This window comes from Carlito syrichta, unplaced genomic scaffold, assembly GCF_000164805.1.
Source record: "Carlito syrichta isolate Samal-C Ts95f unplaced genomic scaffold, Tarsius_syrichta-2.0.1 Scaffold309108, whole genome shotgun sequence".
In the NCBI taxonomy this organism is placed as follows: domain Eukaryota; kingdom Metazoa; phylum Chordata; class Mammalia; order Primates; family Tarsiidae; genus Carlito; species Carlito syrichta.
The window spans coordinates 540,075-554,846 of NW_007253204.1; the positions used below are offsets into that span (position 1 = coordinate 540,075).

The 14,772-nt window shown below is 45.2% G+C and overlaps 1 protein-coding gene across 6 annotated transcripts in view; it reads left to right on the plus strand.

The window, feature by feature from the left end:
• The first annotated feature begins 3,613 nt into the window (after positions 1–3,613).
• LOC103269207 (core histone macro-H2A.1) overlaps positions 3,614–14,772 on the plus strand; it is a 61,256-nt gene continuing 50,097 nt past the window's right edge. For all 6 annotated transcript variants that reach the window (XM_021716970.1, XM_008066790.1, XM_008066792.1 and 3 more), the window contains exon 1: positions 3,614–3,818. In XM_021716970.1, coding sequence (XP_021572645.1) covers positions 3,647–3,818 — 172 coding nt within the window. In that variant the 5' untranslated portion in view covers positions 3,614–3,646. The remainder of the gene's footprint in view (positions 3,819–14,772) is intronic.

Below are 14,772 nucleotides of genomic sequence, written 5' to 3' on the forward strand. Positions count from 1 at the left end.
GGTGGTAATGTAGAGTTGAGGTGCTTTATTGAAGAGGAGGAACCTGACTCCAAATGAGGAGTGAAGATGTTCTTTGCCAGCAAGGTGGTGCTAGAGGATCCGCGATGCTTCAGTCCTCTCCTGGGATGAACTGACTGCAGTGCTTGGCATCAGGCAGCTTGCAGTCGCATTGGAGAGACAGGCACACAGACGTGTCTCAACATACATGCTATGGGGACATGGAGCAGTGAACAACTACAGGCTGGGGGCAGCTTCAAGAAACCTCCGTGACAGAGGGGGCTCTTGAGCTTTGCAGGTCAACAAGAGGACAAAGGGCATTCCAGGTCAAAGAAAGTGCATGTTCAAAGACATTCTTAACACGTGGCAGGCTGAGAAAGTTAGGGGTGGCCTGGGTCATCTGACCCTGAGCAGGAGTGGCAGGAAGCAGTGCTGTGGAAGTATGTAAAGGATGCTATTTGTGGCTGGCTCAGGAGCTCAGGTTGATGGCGAACCATCAGAGCAGGTAGAGGGTGCTCTGGTGTCCATGAATAAAGACTGGTGTGAGGAGAACAGGTGAGAAGTCAAGGGGCTGAACCAAGGCAGGAGGGGGATGAGACACGAGGAAACTTGAGAATTTCTGCAGGTAGGTTCAGCAGAGCTTGGTTGATGCTTGCATGCTGTGAGGCAGGCAGGGAAGTAGGGACTGGGTCACTCCTGCTTGGCTAGCTTGGTGTATGTTGTTGCCACTGATGGGCCTAAGAGACCCAAAGGAACTCAGGGCACCCTGGAAAGTGGAAGATAGTTAGAACAGAGCTCTGGGGCACAGCAGCCAGGTTTACACTTGCTAGGTGAAGCAAAGACTTGGCTAAAGTCAGAGGAGAGAACGACGAGGAGCACCACTTTTAAGGAGTCAGTGTGTCTAGGGGCTGCCGGGTTCCTGAGTGCTAACAGCTCTTTTCTGGAGGAGAGGCTTGTCCGATTCCTGCACAGGCAGCCCCAGCCATGACCAGCAGGTCTGTGGGGAACAAAGCTGAAGCCTGTGCTCCAGTAGGAAAGGGCTGAGCTGCTATTAATCATCACTGACCACAGGCCTCCCTTGCTGAAAAGGGGGGAGACATTCAGATTTAAAGCTCTTAGTCCAAAGGCCTTGGGTGGTTGGTCTGTGAAACACATTTTAGTACAGCAAAAGACGATCAGGAAACCCAGCGACCACTTTCCCTGAAAACAAGAAACATGCATATACACATGCCATTCCTGCTCAGAATGAACACACACACACGTGTATGCAGGGGATATTTTTAAATGGAGCTTGTCACACCAAGGAATGGATACAACTAGTTGTTTAAGAAAAACTCAGACCTTTCTGGGTCTCTCTAACACTCATTGAACAGTTACGACTTGTGCTCATGGCAGGGCACAGTGCAGGGTTCTCATTAAAGAGGCCTTTATCCCCTCCCTCCCCCACCAGCATCTCTCCAGAGCCAGGGCTTCAGCCACCTTACCTCTGCTGGGCCTGTCAGCACAGCAGCTCTGGAGTGCTCAGAATTCTGCTGTCTGCTACCTTTGCAGCTCTCTCTCTGTCAGTCTGATGATTTGGGATGCTGTTGGGGACTATAGTGATGTTAGGTGTGGACAGTGGCATGTCCTGACAATGTCCCTAGTATAGGGTTGAATGTCAGAGTAACAAGGACTCCTAGCACTCTGGCCTCCACCGGTCACAGAGGTGTGGATTGTTGGAGCTGGAGGGGCCCACCCACCATGGAATCTGACCTCAGTTTATCAGTAAGTGAGATGTCTGCCCATTTGCCTCAGTGTCTGAGCATAGATATTCCGCAGGGAAAACTGAGAGGCTCCAGAATGGGCAGAGGTCCCTCCCATTTCCTCTCAGCATCTTGCACTGGTCTTTTCAAGCACTCATCACAATTATTTTAAATGACCATGGAGTTATTTATTCTCTCTCCCCTCACCAGTTCCACAGGGACCACATCTGCCCAGCATAGTTCCTGAAGTGAATGCATGAATGAATAGAATGCTCTTATTAATCAATTGAGACCCTAGTGGGGTCACTATGCTAGGAATACAGTCGTAGCAGCCTTCTACCTGCCTACAGTCTGATGGAAGAGATGAATGTGTGCACATCATTGCTGTGGCATGCAGCCTGTGGAGGACAGAGGGTGGGGCAGCCAGATCTGAGCACTCAGAAGGGTTGACAGCGGGCACAGGGCAAGTGTGAGGGATAAGGGAGGTCCTGGAAAAAGGGAATAGCCACTGCCAAGGCAGGGAGAAAGTAAGTGGAAGGGCATTTGGGGGGAACCTCGTGTTGCTCTTGTGTCCGAGTTGAGACCACAAGTGGCCCAAGGCGAAGCTGAACAGGTGTGCCACACCTAAATTTCTAGAGCATTGTGTGGCAGCTCATGGGTCCTGGTTCTATCTTGGGAATCATGGCAGCCACAGAAAGCTTTTGGATCAGGGCCAGGGCATATTCAGATATTTGTGTCAAAGATTACCCTGACCCTGGAATAGAGGGTGGGTTAGAGGAGAGTGGATCCATGTGAGGAGACCCTCTCAGGAGACATTGTGACCCCTTAGTTAAGATAGTGGTGACCTGGATCCAGTCGCCATGGGGGCATAGAGGAGGGACTTCCTCTGAACTGGGTGGCTGATTGGATAGGAATTGTGAGCAGGGAAGGAAAAACACCCCTCTCTCCCTCATTTCTTTGCTTTTTCTTTACTTTTTTTTTTTTTTTTTTTTTGAGTTGGAGTATCTCTCTGTCACCCAGGCTGGAGTGCAGTGACACGCTTATGGCCACTGCAGTCTTGACCTGCTGGGCTCAGGCAATCCTTCCGCCTCAACCTTCCAAGTAGCTGGAACTACAAGCACATGCCATCATGCCTGGCTAATTTTTTAATTTATTGTAGAGATGAGGTTTCGCCAAGTTGCCTAGGCTGGTCTCGAACCCACGGGCTTAGGCAATCCTCTCACCTCAGCCTCCCAAAGTGCTGGGATTATAGGCCTAAGCCACTGTGCCTGGCTCTCTCTCCCTTATTTCTAAAGACAAGCCCATCCAGTGGACTGAAAGTGTTCAGAGGACCTCCTACTCCAACCTGGCTGTACACTATATGGACCCTTGTAAACCATTACAGCCTCTTACAAAAAGAATTAGAAGGCAGAGACTGCTTTCATCAGAGAACCTAGGCATCTGGTTTTCTACCTTCATTTTAGGGGCAGGTGACATTGTTTTCTTTTCTTTTATGAAGACTTTAGCAAATTTATCATCCCCAGTCTCATGTATGAAAATGCAATTATTAAATATATAGAACATAGCCAAGAAATGGTATTTTCCATCATATGGCATAATGGCAAGGCCCTTAAGAGCAGCCTTGTTATCGTAACATTTAAATGGAAGTGGCCAGTAAACTTGTCATTGGATAAAATGCACAGATCTGAGCCTTTCTCTTTTCAGGGATCAGACTGCTCTGGCAGAGCGCATCAACTTGACTTGGAGGGCTCTGCAGCTGCAGGCAACAGCATCTGCTGGCAAGACCTGTGTTTTCCAGGCAATTGGAGTGTTTCTGGAAAGGGGGGATGCTCTGTCCCCAGTGGTCCTAACTGTTGTGCCTCTTGCCTTCACAGTGTGCTTACTGATCTGCCTCCAGGGCCATCACTATGTCGAGCCGTGGTGGGAAGAAGAAGTCCACCAAGACCTCCCGGTCTGCCAAGGCAGGCGTCATCTTCCCTGTGGGCCGAATGCTGCGGTACATCAAGAAAGGCCACCCCAAGTACCGGATTGGCGTGGGGGCTCCTGTGTACATGGCTGCTGTCCTTGAATACTTGACAGGTGAGTGCCTGAGTCAGTCTGGACACCATTGACACCATTGGCTCAGATGTGGCAGTTCTGATAGCTTCCCAAGGACCTCTTTTGTTTCTTTTATTTTGAAACATTTCAAAGTGACAGAAAAGTTACAAGAATAGTACAGTGATTTGTATTGTTTTCACCTAGATTTTCACCTAGTTTCACAGTTGTTAACATTTTGCCCCAAATGATTTTTCTCCTCCCATCCTGTGCATGTGTGCTCACATGTGCCTGTGCATACGTGTGGGTGTTTCTGTATTTATTTTTGACTGTTATGTAGCCCATTTTGAAATTTCCTCAGTTGTCCCAATAATGTCCTTTATCATAGTGTTTGGTTTTCTTTCCTGATCTGGATCCATTTCAAGATCATACATTACGTTTGACGGCCCAGTTTCATTAGTCTTAATTAATCTTAATTCTCTAGATTAAAAAAAGAAAAGCTTTCATAACACTGACATTTCTTAAGAGTCCAGGTTACTTGTTTTGCAGAATGTCCTTCAAACTGAGTTGATCTTAGTGCTAGAGTCAGGTTGAACACTTTAGCAGGGGAATCACCTCAGGGATGCTGAGTCCTTCGCTGACATTTCATCAGGAGGCACCTGATGTGGTTTTGTCCCATCATTGTGATGTTCCATTTGCTCAATCAGTTAAAGTGTTATCTTCAGGATTTCTCCACATCCTGTATCATAGTCTTTCACCCAGTGGCTTTAGCAGCTCTTTTAGATCTTACCCAAATCTATTATTACTGTCGTGGTTATCAAGTAGTGATTTTTTTCCATTTCTTTCATGTTTGTGTGTCTTAGTTGGCATTCTTCTGTAAATAAGAGTTTCTCTTCTGCCCTTCCTTTTATTTTGTACTATCAATGTTGGCTTATTTTTTCAAATGTTTTTATTTTAGTGGATTACATTTCATTTGTGTCATCATTCATTTTAATGCTCAAATTTGACCTTCAGATAGGTTCTTATGCCCTTTTGCCATATCTCTATCAATTTCTGTACATTTCTTTGCTTTCTAAACATATTAGATGTTTCTGCCTTACTCTGGACTTCCCTTGCCCCAGTCTTGGAATCAGGCTAGGGGTCCTTGGTTCCATTCACAGATATAATCTTATCTGTGGCTCCATAGCAATTGTGGGAAGTAGCTGGGCAGGGAGGGAGATGTGCCCTATTTTTAGTGATGAGAAAACCAGGCTTCAAAGCATGAAGGACTTGTTTGGGGTTGCATACAGCCTAGAAGGGATTGAGAAGGGCCTCCAATCCTGCTGTCCTGTTGTATTACTTTTACCACTTTCACTATTGGTCAGGAAGGTCTGTCAGTGCCAGGAGGGAGTACTCTGATTCTTGCAGCCTCCTCTCCTACAGCCAGAAAGGAGAGACTCAGTAAGACTGGAGCCTCTTCCAAAGTGATACAGCCAGAAGAGTTGGATTGCTTCCTGCTCTCTCAATACGGCAGGGCCAAGGGCATCCCTGTAGCAGACACTGTCATTAAGAAGGTAAAGGGTTTGTGATCTGTTGAAAGTATCACAGCATGGAAAGTAATTGTGTTTAGTCTATGAAGTCTTTGCACATGCTTTGGGACTTTTGACTTTCTTTTGCAGAGACTCTTTAGGTTGGCATACCTAGAAGTGTAAGCTATGCATGATTCTTCTCACTGTGTAGATGAGGAAACAGAGGTCCAGAATTAGGTGACATACCCAGGAAAGCTATGTATTATAGCATTGGAGTCAGCCAGGAAGAACAGGGAGAAATCTTTAGATAAGAAGCAGAGGACATTCTAGTTCTTGCCTGGCAACTTACATACTGTGTGGCCTAAAGGGAGTCACTTAGATTTTCTGGGCCCTGATTTCCCTACAACTCAGATGGAGACAACTGTCCCAATTCCAGCAACTCCAGGCTGCTGTGAGAGCGAAGGGGCTTTCTCTGAGCATAATGGGAAAGCTGATGTACTGTGTAAACCCAGCCAGCTGTGTTTCCTGGCTCCCAGATGCCAGGATGTTACTGGGGTGTTCACAGACATGATCATTAGGTCAAGTATAGCTTAATTCACTTCTTCTGCCTAGCTTTCTCTTTTTAGTTGCAGGGCCTGAAGGAGAATACCATTGCTTCATCATATCTCAGGCAACTGCTTCCTAGGCCACACAAAACATCTGTCCGTGTTCCTCATCTGTGCATGACTGGTTCTGAATCCAAACCCAGTGCTCATAAGGTCAATGTCAGAGGTCTGTTCTCATGGGACCTGACTCAGTGGCTCTCACCCCCATCATCCCTACCCCCAGTTATCATGGCGGTATGGTAGAGGTCACAAAGAAGAGTGGGACTGGTCAGGGTACCCCATTGCTGTATCTGGAAAAGTAGCTCAAAGCAGGTCCTTTCTCTGCATTAGCCGTGTCATCTTTTGTTTATTAAAGAATAATATATATTTTTTAGGTTTTAAGAAGTCCTTCCAGCAGAATTGCAGTTAGCTGAATGTGAGCCATTTTCTCTGCCTGCATGGGGCACTGAGTCATTGGTATGGCTACACCTGCCCCCAACATGGAGCCTGACTCAGCTGGCCTCAGGAGAATGTATGTCCTGAGCAGTTATACTGTGCCTAGTCACTTGTGTTCTGTTTCTTGATTGGAGAGGAACTAGACTCCGGGGCCATGTCCAGTGGGGATACTGCTCTGTTCTGCTCCTTAAAACAGTGCTGCGTCCATGTTAACTGAGGCCAGGAGCTGGCCAGCCCTCACCCCATTGATTGGGCTGGGATATGGGAACACATAGGTATTTGGACATTCTGCACACCTGCCTTCTCAGGAATTTGTTTTTGGGCCCCTGAGTGAGAAGCAGAGGTGGCCATGCCTTCTTTCTGCTTTGCTCTTCACTTTTGTTTCACTGAAGGCCTTTACTTATTCACTTCACACTTTGTCTACCAGGCACTGTGCTAGGTCCTGTGTGAGAGTACAGTAGTGAACAGGGCAGAATGGTCTCTGCTTCATGAGCAGAGCTCATGGAGCTCACAGTCTAGCCTGGGAGGAAGACAACCAGCTAATTCAGATGGTTACATATTTAAAAGTGCCATGGGGAAGGTGGAGTGAAAGCAGGCCAAGGGAAGGCCCAGGTGGCTGGGGGACTTGGAGATGAGCTGGTCAGGGAGAGCTTCTCTGAGGCAGAGATATCAGCTGAGACCTGAAGAGAGAGCCAGTCGTGAGAGGTGGGAGAGGGACTCTGCCATCCACTCACCGGTGTCTGACACGCCTGCTGCATACTAGCCCCTGCCCAGAGTGTGGAGGAGCTATGGAAAGAGGGAGAAGCTGGAGTCCCAGCCCTCTTGCAACTTAGGGTCTAGTCAAGGATGTGACCCAGTCATGCTGAAACGCAAAGCAGATGTCTGAGAGAGTCCTACCTATTCAGCAGGTCCTCACTGAGAGCTGGGATGTGCCTAACAGTTACATGCCAGACCTGTCCCCACCTCCAAACACCTTCCATTCCAGAGCCAGGTACAGGCACCTTCCATTCCAGAGCCAGGTACAGGTAAGAGAAAGCTGTGACAATGCAGGACCACCCATGCTGCAGTGGGTAGGGGGCTATGGAAATGGAACTGCAAGTGGGCGTCAGAAAATGCTTCCTGAGAATGCTTGTTAACCAGTTACTAGAGCTGCCTGCTTGTCTAGGTGTCTCCTGAAGTCCCTAGGAAGGGATTGGTTTTTTTTCCTTGTGGCCCAGTCTCTCAGAGCATTGACAACTAAGGGTGTGGTGATGGGGCTGTGCCACATGGGTGCCCATTTGAAGCAGCTAGGCAGCCTCCTGCCTTTGGAAGGCAGGTGGGAGGACTCTGGATGCTTAGGTTGCTAGGAGGACTGTGGAGCTGCAGGGCCCACCTAGGACTAGGTGCTTCTGAAGCAGGGAGCTGACATCTCCTTGCCAACCAGCTCTGGGGACTACTTGGGGTCCACTGTGTTCTAGATCTGAGTGGTTAGAGTGTGGGCCTTGTTGCCAGAGCTGCCATTTCTTCCTTGTGGCCTTGGGCAAGTCACTGTCATCTTCATGCTATAGTTTTATCATCTATAAAATGAGGATCCCAGCAGCTGTCTTGCAGGGTTATGATGAGGCTGGATGAGAGCATACATGTGAGGTCTTCCATGCCTGCGTATTGCAAGAGCCCAGATGCTGACTAGTGGCATTAAGGGTCAAGTACAAAAAAAGAAGGGAGTCCCCAGGAGTCCTGTTTCAGCTAACAAGGTGACTGGTGTTCCCCAGCTCCCTTAGGGATGTTGATGGGAGTGTTGCTGCCCACTCCTGTATGTTGTCCTTTCAACTAGTCCAAAGCCACTAGACCTCCCCAGGCCCATACAGAATGTCTTGGGAGCTTCAAGTCTACTCCTTCTGGGTTGTTTCAGGTGGCCATGTAACCCTTCTCCTTAAGCCCGCATTACCCCAACACCTCAAGATGTCCTGTTGCCAAATTCTTTTGTCTGGTATCATAGACTACTTGTGTCTTGAGCTCCTGACACCTTCATAGAAACCGTGTAGGATTTCCCAGGTTAGCCAGGAGCTGAACATGCCCAGCTCTGGACCTGTGCTAGGTCAGAGCTGAGACCAAACCAACCTAAGAAGCATGACCCAACTGCCAGGGCCCATCAGAGCACAGGTACATGGTCCCCTGTGAAGGGCATGCTCTCAGGGCCATGGACCCTGCAAGTGCTCCTCCTCAGTATCTGCTCAATCCTGGAGGGATGTGGGAAGGAGGTTGTGGCCTTGTGTCTCACTCTGAAACTTGAAGCTGGCTTCTACTTCTCCTCTTGGGTTCAGAGCCCAATCAAGTGCCAAACTCAAAAGGAAAAGGCAACGTATGGAACAAGCTTGGGTCTGGTGACCAGACAGCTCCTTCCCCAAGCATCTGTGCACCTGGCTCTGGAGCCCTATGCACTCTTCCCAGAGGTCTTCCCAAGTGGTGTTGTCTGTTGTCTCTCTTCAGTGCCCCAGGACTGGATGGGCTTTACTCTGGTCTGACCCTTGACCTTCTAGTTTAGGGGATTATATTAGTTTCACTTTGGGGTTACTGTGAGGACTGATCATGCATCCAAAGCATTTAGGCAGTATTCCTAGTAAACAGTGCATGGTAGATAGAAATTGTTATCACGGGGGAAATTGAGGCAGTCAGGAGCAGCTCTGCCCAGCTGTCATCTCTGCCTCCCTAGTTCTCTGGTACTTTTTAAAAAGGTATTTTAAGGGCATGTGACTTCAGCTCAGAAAACTTTCTTGGAGCCTCTTCCCTGAGCTGGGGTATAGGAGATATGATTTCAAAAAAAAAAAAAAAGAAACAAGTGACATGGCTTTTGCTGCACAAGGAATTTCCATTGATGTTGGGGATACATAAATCCATGGACCAGAAAGGGAACAGGGCAGAACTAAGGGATAAACCAGAAGTACCAGAGGCCCCCAGTGTAGGGATACATGAGAAGTGTATGGAAGACCAAAGAGCAAGTACACTGATTTGATGGTCTTGTTATGACCCAAGGTACTCTGGGTCAGCATTGCTCAAACCTGGGTATTTAGTGATACTTAAATGGCATTCCACCAAAAAACAGGGTTCTATGACTGAAATCCAGGGATAACTAGATTCACATTCCCTCTTTTGAGAGGGATATATGAATACCTTTAATGAGTGTCTTAGTAAAAGAAGTTTCGTTTGGGAACCAAAGGACTTATCAGAGCCTTTAACATACTGATGTCACCATGAATCCCTAAGAGAAATGTGATATTTAGTGGTTCCTGAACTTTCATTACAAAAACCTTTCAGGGAACATCTATATAAATAAATACTTTGTGGGTTAAGCCTATGAGAATGAATGGCACTGTGAGGTGAGTTAAGTGAAGAAATAAAATTAAAAGTCACCTCAAAGATAAATTTAGGTTTGTCATGGCATTGAAGTACAAAGCTTGACTAATAGATGAGAAGATCAAAGTCTTCCTCCTGGATACAGGGCCTAATACCTAGAAGGTACTTAAATATTTAAGTGAAGTAGTCACCTTGGGAAGCCATTTGCTTATTTTTCTTTTCTTTTAAAGATGCAGGGTACAATTCAGGATTAGGTATACAAGTGATCATTGTACAAGTAAAGATTGGGTTTCCCTTTGGTCCCCACTTCACCTGGTTTGAGATCAGGTACTCTTATTGATGATATGTGCCCCTCTCTTCCCCTGGCAGTGTCCCACTACTGCCAATCCCTTTCTTATAGTATTATGGTAAATGTTCAGGGTCTGCTTATGAGTGAAGACATGTGGTACTCAGTTCTTTGTTTCCATGATAGATCTCTTGAGTATGATAGACTCTAAATCTATCCAAGTTGCTGCAGAGTCCCTAAGTTTGTCCTTCTCTATAGCTGCATAATATTCCATCCTGTATATGTTCCACATTTTTTTTTTTTGAACTGGAGTCTCACTCCATCACCCAGGCTGGAGTGCAGTGGCATGCTCATGGCCACTCGGGCGTTGACCTGCTCTGGTGATCCTTCCACTTGAGCCTTCCAAGTAGCTGGAACTACAGACACTTACTACCATGCCTGGCTAATTTTTTATTTATTATAGAGACGAGGTCTCACCAAGTTGCCCAGCTGGTCTCAAACCCACAGGTCTCAATCCACTTGCCTTGTCCTCTCAAAGTGCTGGGATTACAGACTGAGCCATAGAGCCCGGCCTGTTCCACATTTTTTAAATCCAGTCCAGTTTCAATGGGCAACACTGTTGGCTCCATGTTTTTGCTATTGTGAATAGTGCTGAAATAAACACTCATGTGCATGTATCTTTTTTTTTTTTAGGAAGCAGGATTTATTAAGAGGATAGAAAAGCTCTCACAGCAGGAGGGGACCTGAGGAGGTTACCCATGTGCAGGTGTCTTTTTGGTAAAATGATTGGTGTTCTTCTGGATATATTCCCAGTGGGGGATTGCTGGGTCATATGAAAAGCCAATTTCTAGTTCTTTTAGAAACTGCCATATTGTTTTCCATAGAGGTTGAACTGGTTTGCATTCCCACCAGCAGTGTAGAAGCATTCCCTTTTCTCCACATCCTTGCCAGCATCTGTTGGGTTTGTTTGTTTGTTTGTTTGTTTCATTAATGATGAGCATTCTTATGGGGTTAGGTGGTATCTCAATGTGGTTTTGATTTCCATTTCTCTGATGATTAGTGAGGCCGAGCACTTTTTCATGTGTCTGTTGGCTGCCTGTATGTCTTCTTTTGAGAAGTATCTATTAATGTCTTTCGCTCACTTTTTAATAGGGCAGTTTTTTTTTTCCTTTAGGCACATTTGAGTTACTTGTAAGTCCTGAATGTTAGGCCTTTGTCACATATATGATTGGCAAATATTTTTTCCCATTCTGTGGGCTGTCTCCCCACTCTCTTGGTAGTTGCTTTTGCTTTGCAGAAGCTTTTCAGTTTGATGAGGTCCCACTTGACTTGTGGGACTTATCCCATCTATTATGGCATGGATATCTGGGGTTTTGATCAGGAATTGGTTGCCTATTCCAACTTCCATAAGGATGTCTCCTGCATTTTCTAAGATTCTTATAGTTTGTGGTTTTATGTTTAGGTCTTTGATCCATTTTAGAGTTGATTTTTGTGTATGGCGATAGTTAGGGGTCCTGTTTCAATCTTCTGCATGTAGTCAGCCAGTTTTCCCATCACCGTTTACTGAATAGGTTCTCCTCTCCCCAGTGGTTGTTGGTGGAGGCTATGTCGAAGAAGAGCTTGTTGAGAAATTGAGGTTTTGCTTCTGGAATCTCTATCGTGTTCCATTGGTCTCTATGTCCATTCTTGTACCAGTACCAGGCTGTTTTGATTATTGTAGCCTTATAGTCAAGTTTAAAGTTTGAAAGTGTGATACCTCTCACTTTGTTTCTTTTGTTGAGTATTGTTTTGGCTATTCATGGTCATTTATGTTTCCATATTAATTTCTGTATTGTCATTTTCAGTTCTGAGAAGAATGATGTTGGTAATTTAATGGGTATTGTGTTGAATCTGTAGATTGCCTTTGGTAGGATGGACATCTTAACAGTGTTGATTCTTCCTATCCATAAGCATGGAATATTCTTCCATTTGTTTGTATCTTCTTGTTTCTCTTTGAGCAGTATTTTGTAGTTTTCATTGTATAGGTCTTTCACTTCTCTGATTGGGAAGATGCCAAGTTATTTCATTTTTTGTGTGGCTATTTTGAGTTGGATTGTGCTTTTTGTTCTCACCTGTTTGTTGGTGTATCCTGTCTTTTGCACATTTATTTTGTACCCTGAGACTTTGCCAAAGTCCTTTTTCAGTGCAAGAAGGTTTTTAACAGATTCTCTCGGATTTTCAAAGTACAGTATCATATCATCAGCAAAGAGGGATAATTTAGCTTCCTCTTTTCATATTTGGATTTCCTTCTTTTGTCTAATTGCTCTAGCTAGGACTTTCAACAGGAGGGATGAGAGTGGACAGCCTTGTCTGTCTTCTTCCAGTTTTCAGGGGAAATGCTTCCAGGTTCTTTCTGTTTAGTAATACGCTGGCTGTGTGTTTATCATAGATGGCACTTACTATTTTGAGATATGTTCCTTCTATGCCTAGGTGCTCAAGGGTTTTTTTTTTTTAATCAAGAAGGGATACTGGATTTTATCAAAAGATTTTTCTGCATCTAATGATATAATCTTGTTTTTAAATCTGTTGATGTATTTAATTACATTTATGGTCTTGGGGATGTTGAACCAGCCCTGCATCCCAGGGGTGAAGCCTTCTCAGTCATGGTGAATGATTTTTGAAATGTGTTGTTGAATATGACTTGCTAGAATCTTGTTGAGAATTTTTGCATCTATGTTCATTAAGGATATTGGCCTATAGTTTTCTCTTTTTGTTGGATCTTTACCTGGTTTGGGCATCAGTGTGATGTTAACTTCATAAAATGATTTGGGGGAAATTCCGTCTTTCTCAATTGCCTGGAATACTTTCAATAGGATTGGTATCAGTTCCTCCTTGTATGCTTTGTAGATTTCCACTGGAAAGCCATCTGGTCCAGGGTTTTTTTTTTATAGTTAGTTTCTTATGACAGAGTCAATTTCCTGGATTGTTATTGGTCTATTTAGTGTCTCCATGTCTTCTTGTTTCAACCTTGGGAGGTTGTGTGATGTCAGAAAGTTCTCCACTTCTATTTAGGTTATCAAGTTTGTTTCCATATAGTATGCATAGTGATCTTTGATAATCTTTTGTATTTCTTTGGGGTCAGTTGTGATTTGATCTTTTGCATTTCTGATTGTATTTATTTAGGCTTTTTCCCTTTTTTTCTGGCTAGGAGTCCATCAATATTATTTATCCTTTCAAAGAACCAGCTTTTTGTTTTGTTAATTTTTTAATGATATTTTTGTCTTCTATGTCCCATATTTAGGCCTTTGTTTTGTTGATTTATATTCTTCTACTAAAAATAGGGTTTTGTTGGTTTTGCCTTTCCCGCTCCCTTAGGTGATTTGTTAGGCTGTTAACTTGTGATCTTTCCATTTTCTTGATGTGTGTTTGTAGAGCTTGTGTGCTTATTTTTCTAAGTTGAATCACTCATGCACTAACTTGGGGAGGGCCTACCACATTTAAGGCTCTGTGCTAGATTCTGGGATATAAGACAAGCATTCCTGCCTTCAAGGAATTTACCACGGAAGGAAGTGCCTTTGGAGCCACTCAACCCATTCCCTGAGAGAACAGGTCTACTTCCTTTGTGAAAGCACTGGCTTTCAGCTCTCGAGACTGAACGTTGATACCTTTGTAATAAGCATAGTCTCCTAAGATGATCATTGCTTTGGATAGAAAACCTAGTATCATTGTATTGTATTTCTACAGTTCTACAATTCTACAGGACTAGAGTTGTTGGTTTTTTTTCTGTCTTGCTTGTGCCTAATCTACAAAATGATGACATCTAGATTTGCATACCCCTAATCCCTCACTCCTTCTTTTCCATTTTCCCAAGCCCTTCCTTCCCTCATCCTCCATGTTTCAGGCCTTGGTCTTTCCTCTTCTGCCTCTTGTCAGTTACAGAGCCTCCACACTCCTCTAGTGGGCACCCAGCATCCTGTGATAGCAGATGCTCTCATTTGAAGCTGCTGGTGGGTACTTGGCCAATCCTTGGGAAGTTTGCAGAGCCAGCGCCTGACTGGAGAAAGAAGCAGAATCCCTTGGTGATCTGACAGCCACTTTACAGACTGGAGGAGGCCCAGGCCTTGGGCCTGACTGTGTCCTGCAGTAAAATCCCAAGGAAAAGGGATAGTTGTTAGAAATACACCTTGCCATCTGTTTTTGGCTGTCAAACTGATTGTCCTCATCCCAAGTTTCAGCCTGTTTGACTTCAATCTCTAACTCGGGTCAGATGTTGCATATCCTGTTAGTGTTAGTCACTGGGCCGCCTTCCATCCCTGCCCCCATCTCCTAGAAGTGAAGTAGAGAGAGCTCTCTCCTGTCTTCAGCACATATTGCTACACAGATATTCATTTCAGCCAACAGCAATCATGCATGGCATTTCTGATGCAGGAAAGAAAGAAATTCTACAAGCTTGGAAGATTGGAGTAGGCAGAGCATGCAGCCTCTACCTCCCTATCCAGGACACCCAGGTATGTCCTGGACTCACACAGCTAAAAATAGAGCAAGAAGAAGACAGCCAGGCTCTGCTCTCTGATGCTTCAGGGCCCTCAACCTCTGCATCCCTGCTCATTTGCATGAGTGCACCTCCCTTGAACTAATAGACACTTAAGGCCAGGATGCAGCTGAAGCTTGCCAGCACCTTCTTGGGCATTCAAGCTGCCCGGGGCTTACACCACAGCATTGACTGTGTTCTGAAAAATCCTTTTCCAGCCTCATTTTTATTAAATTAAAAAACCACAGGAAAGGGAAGATCAAGAATTTTAAGGAGCAGGGGATTGCAACTAGAAACAAACTCAAGTGGGTACTAGGGTATG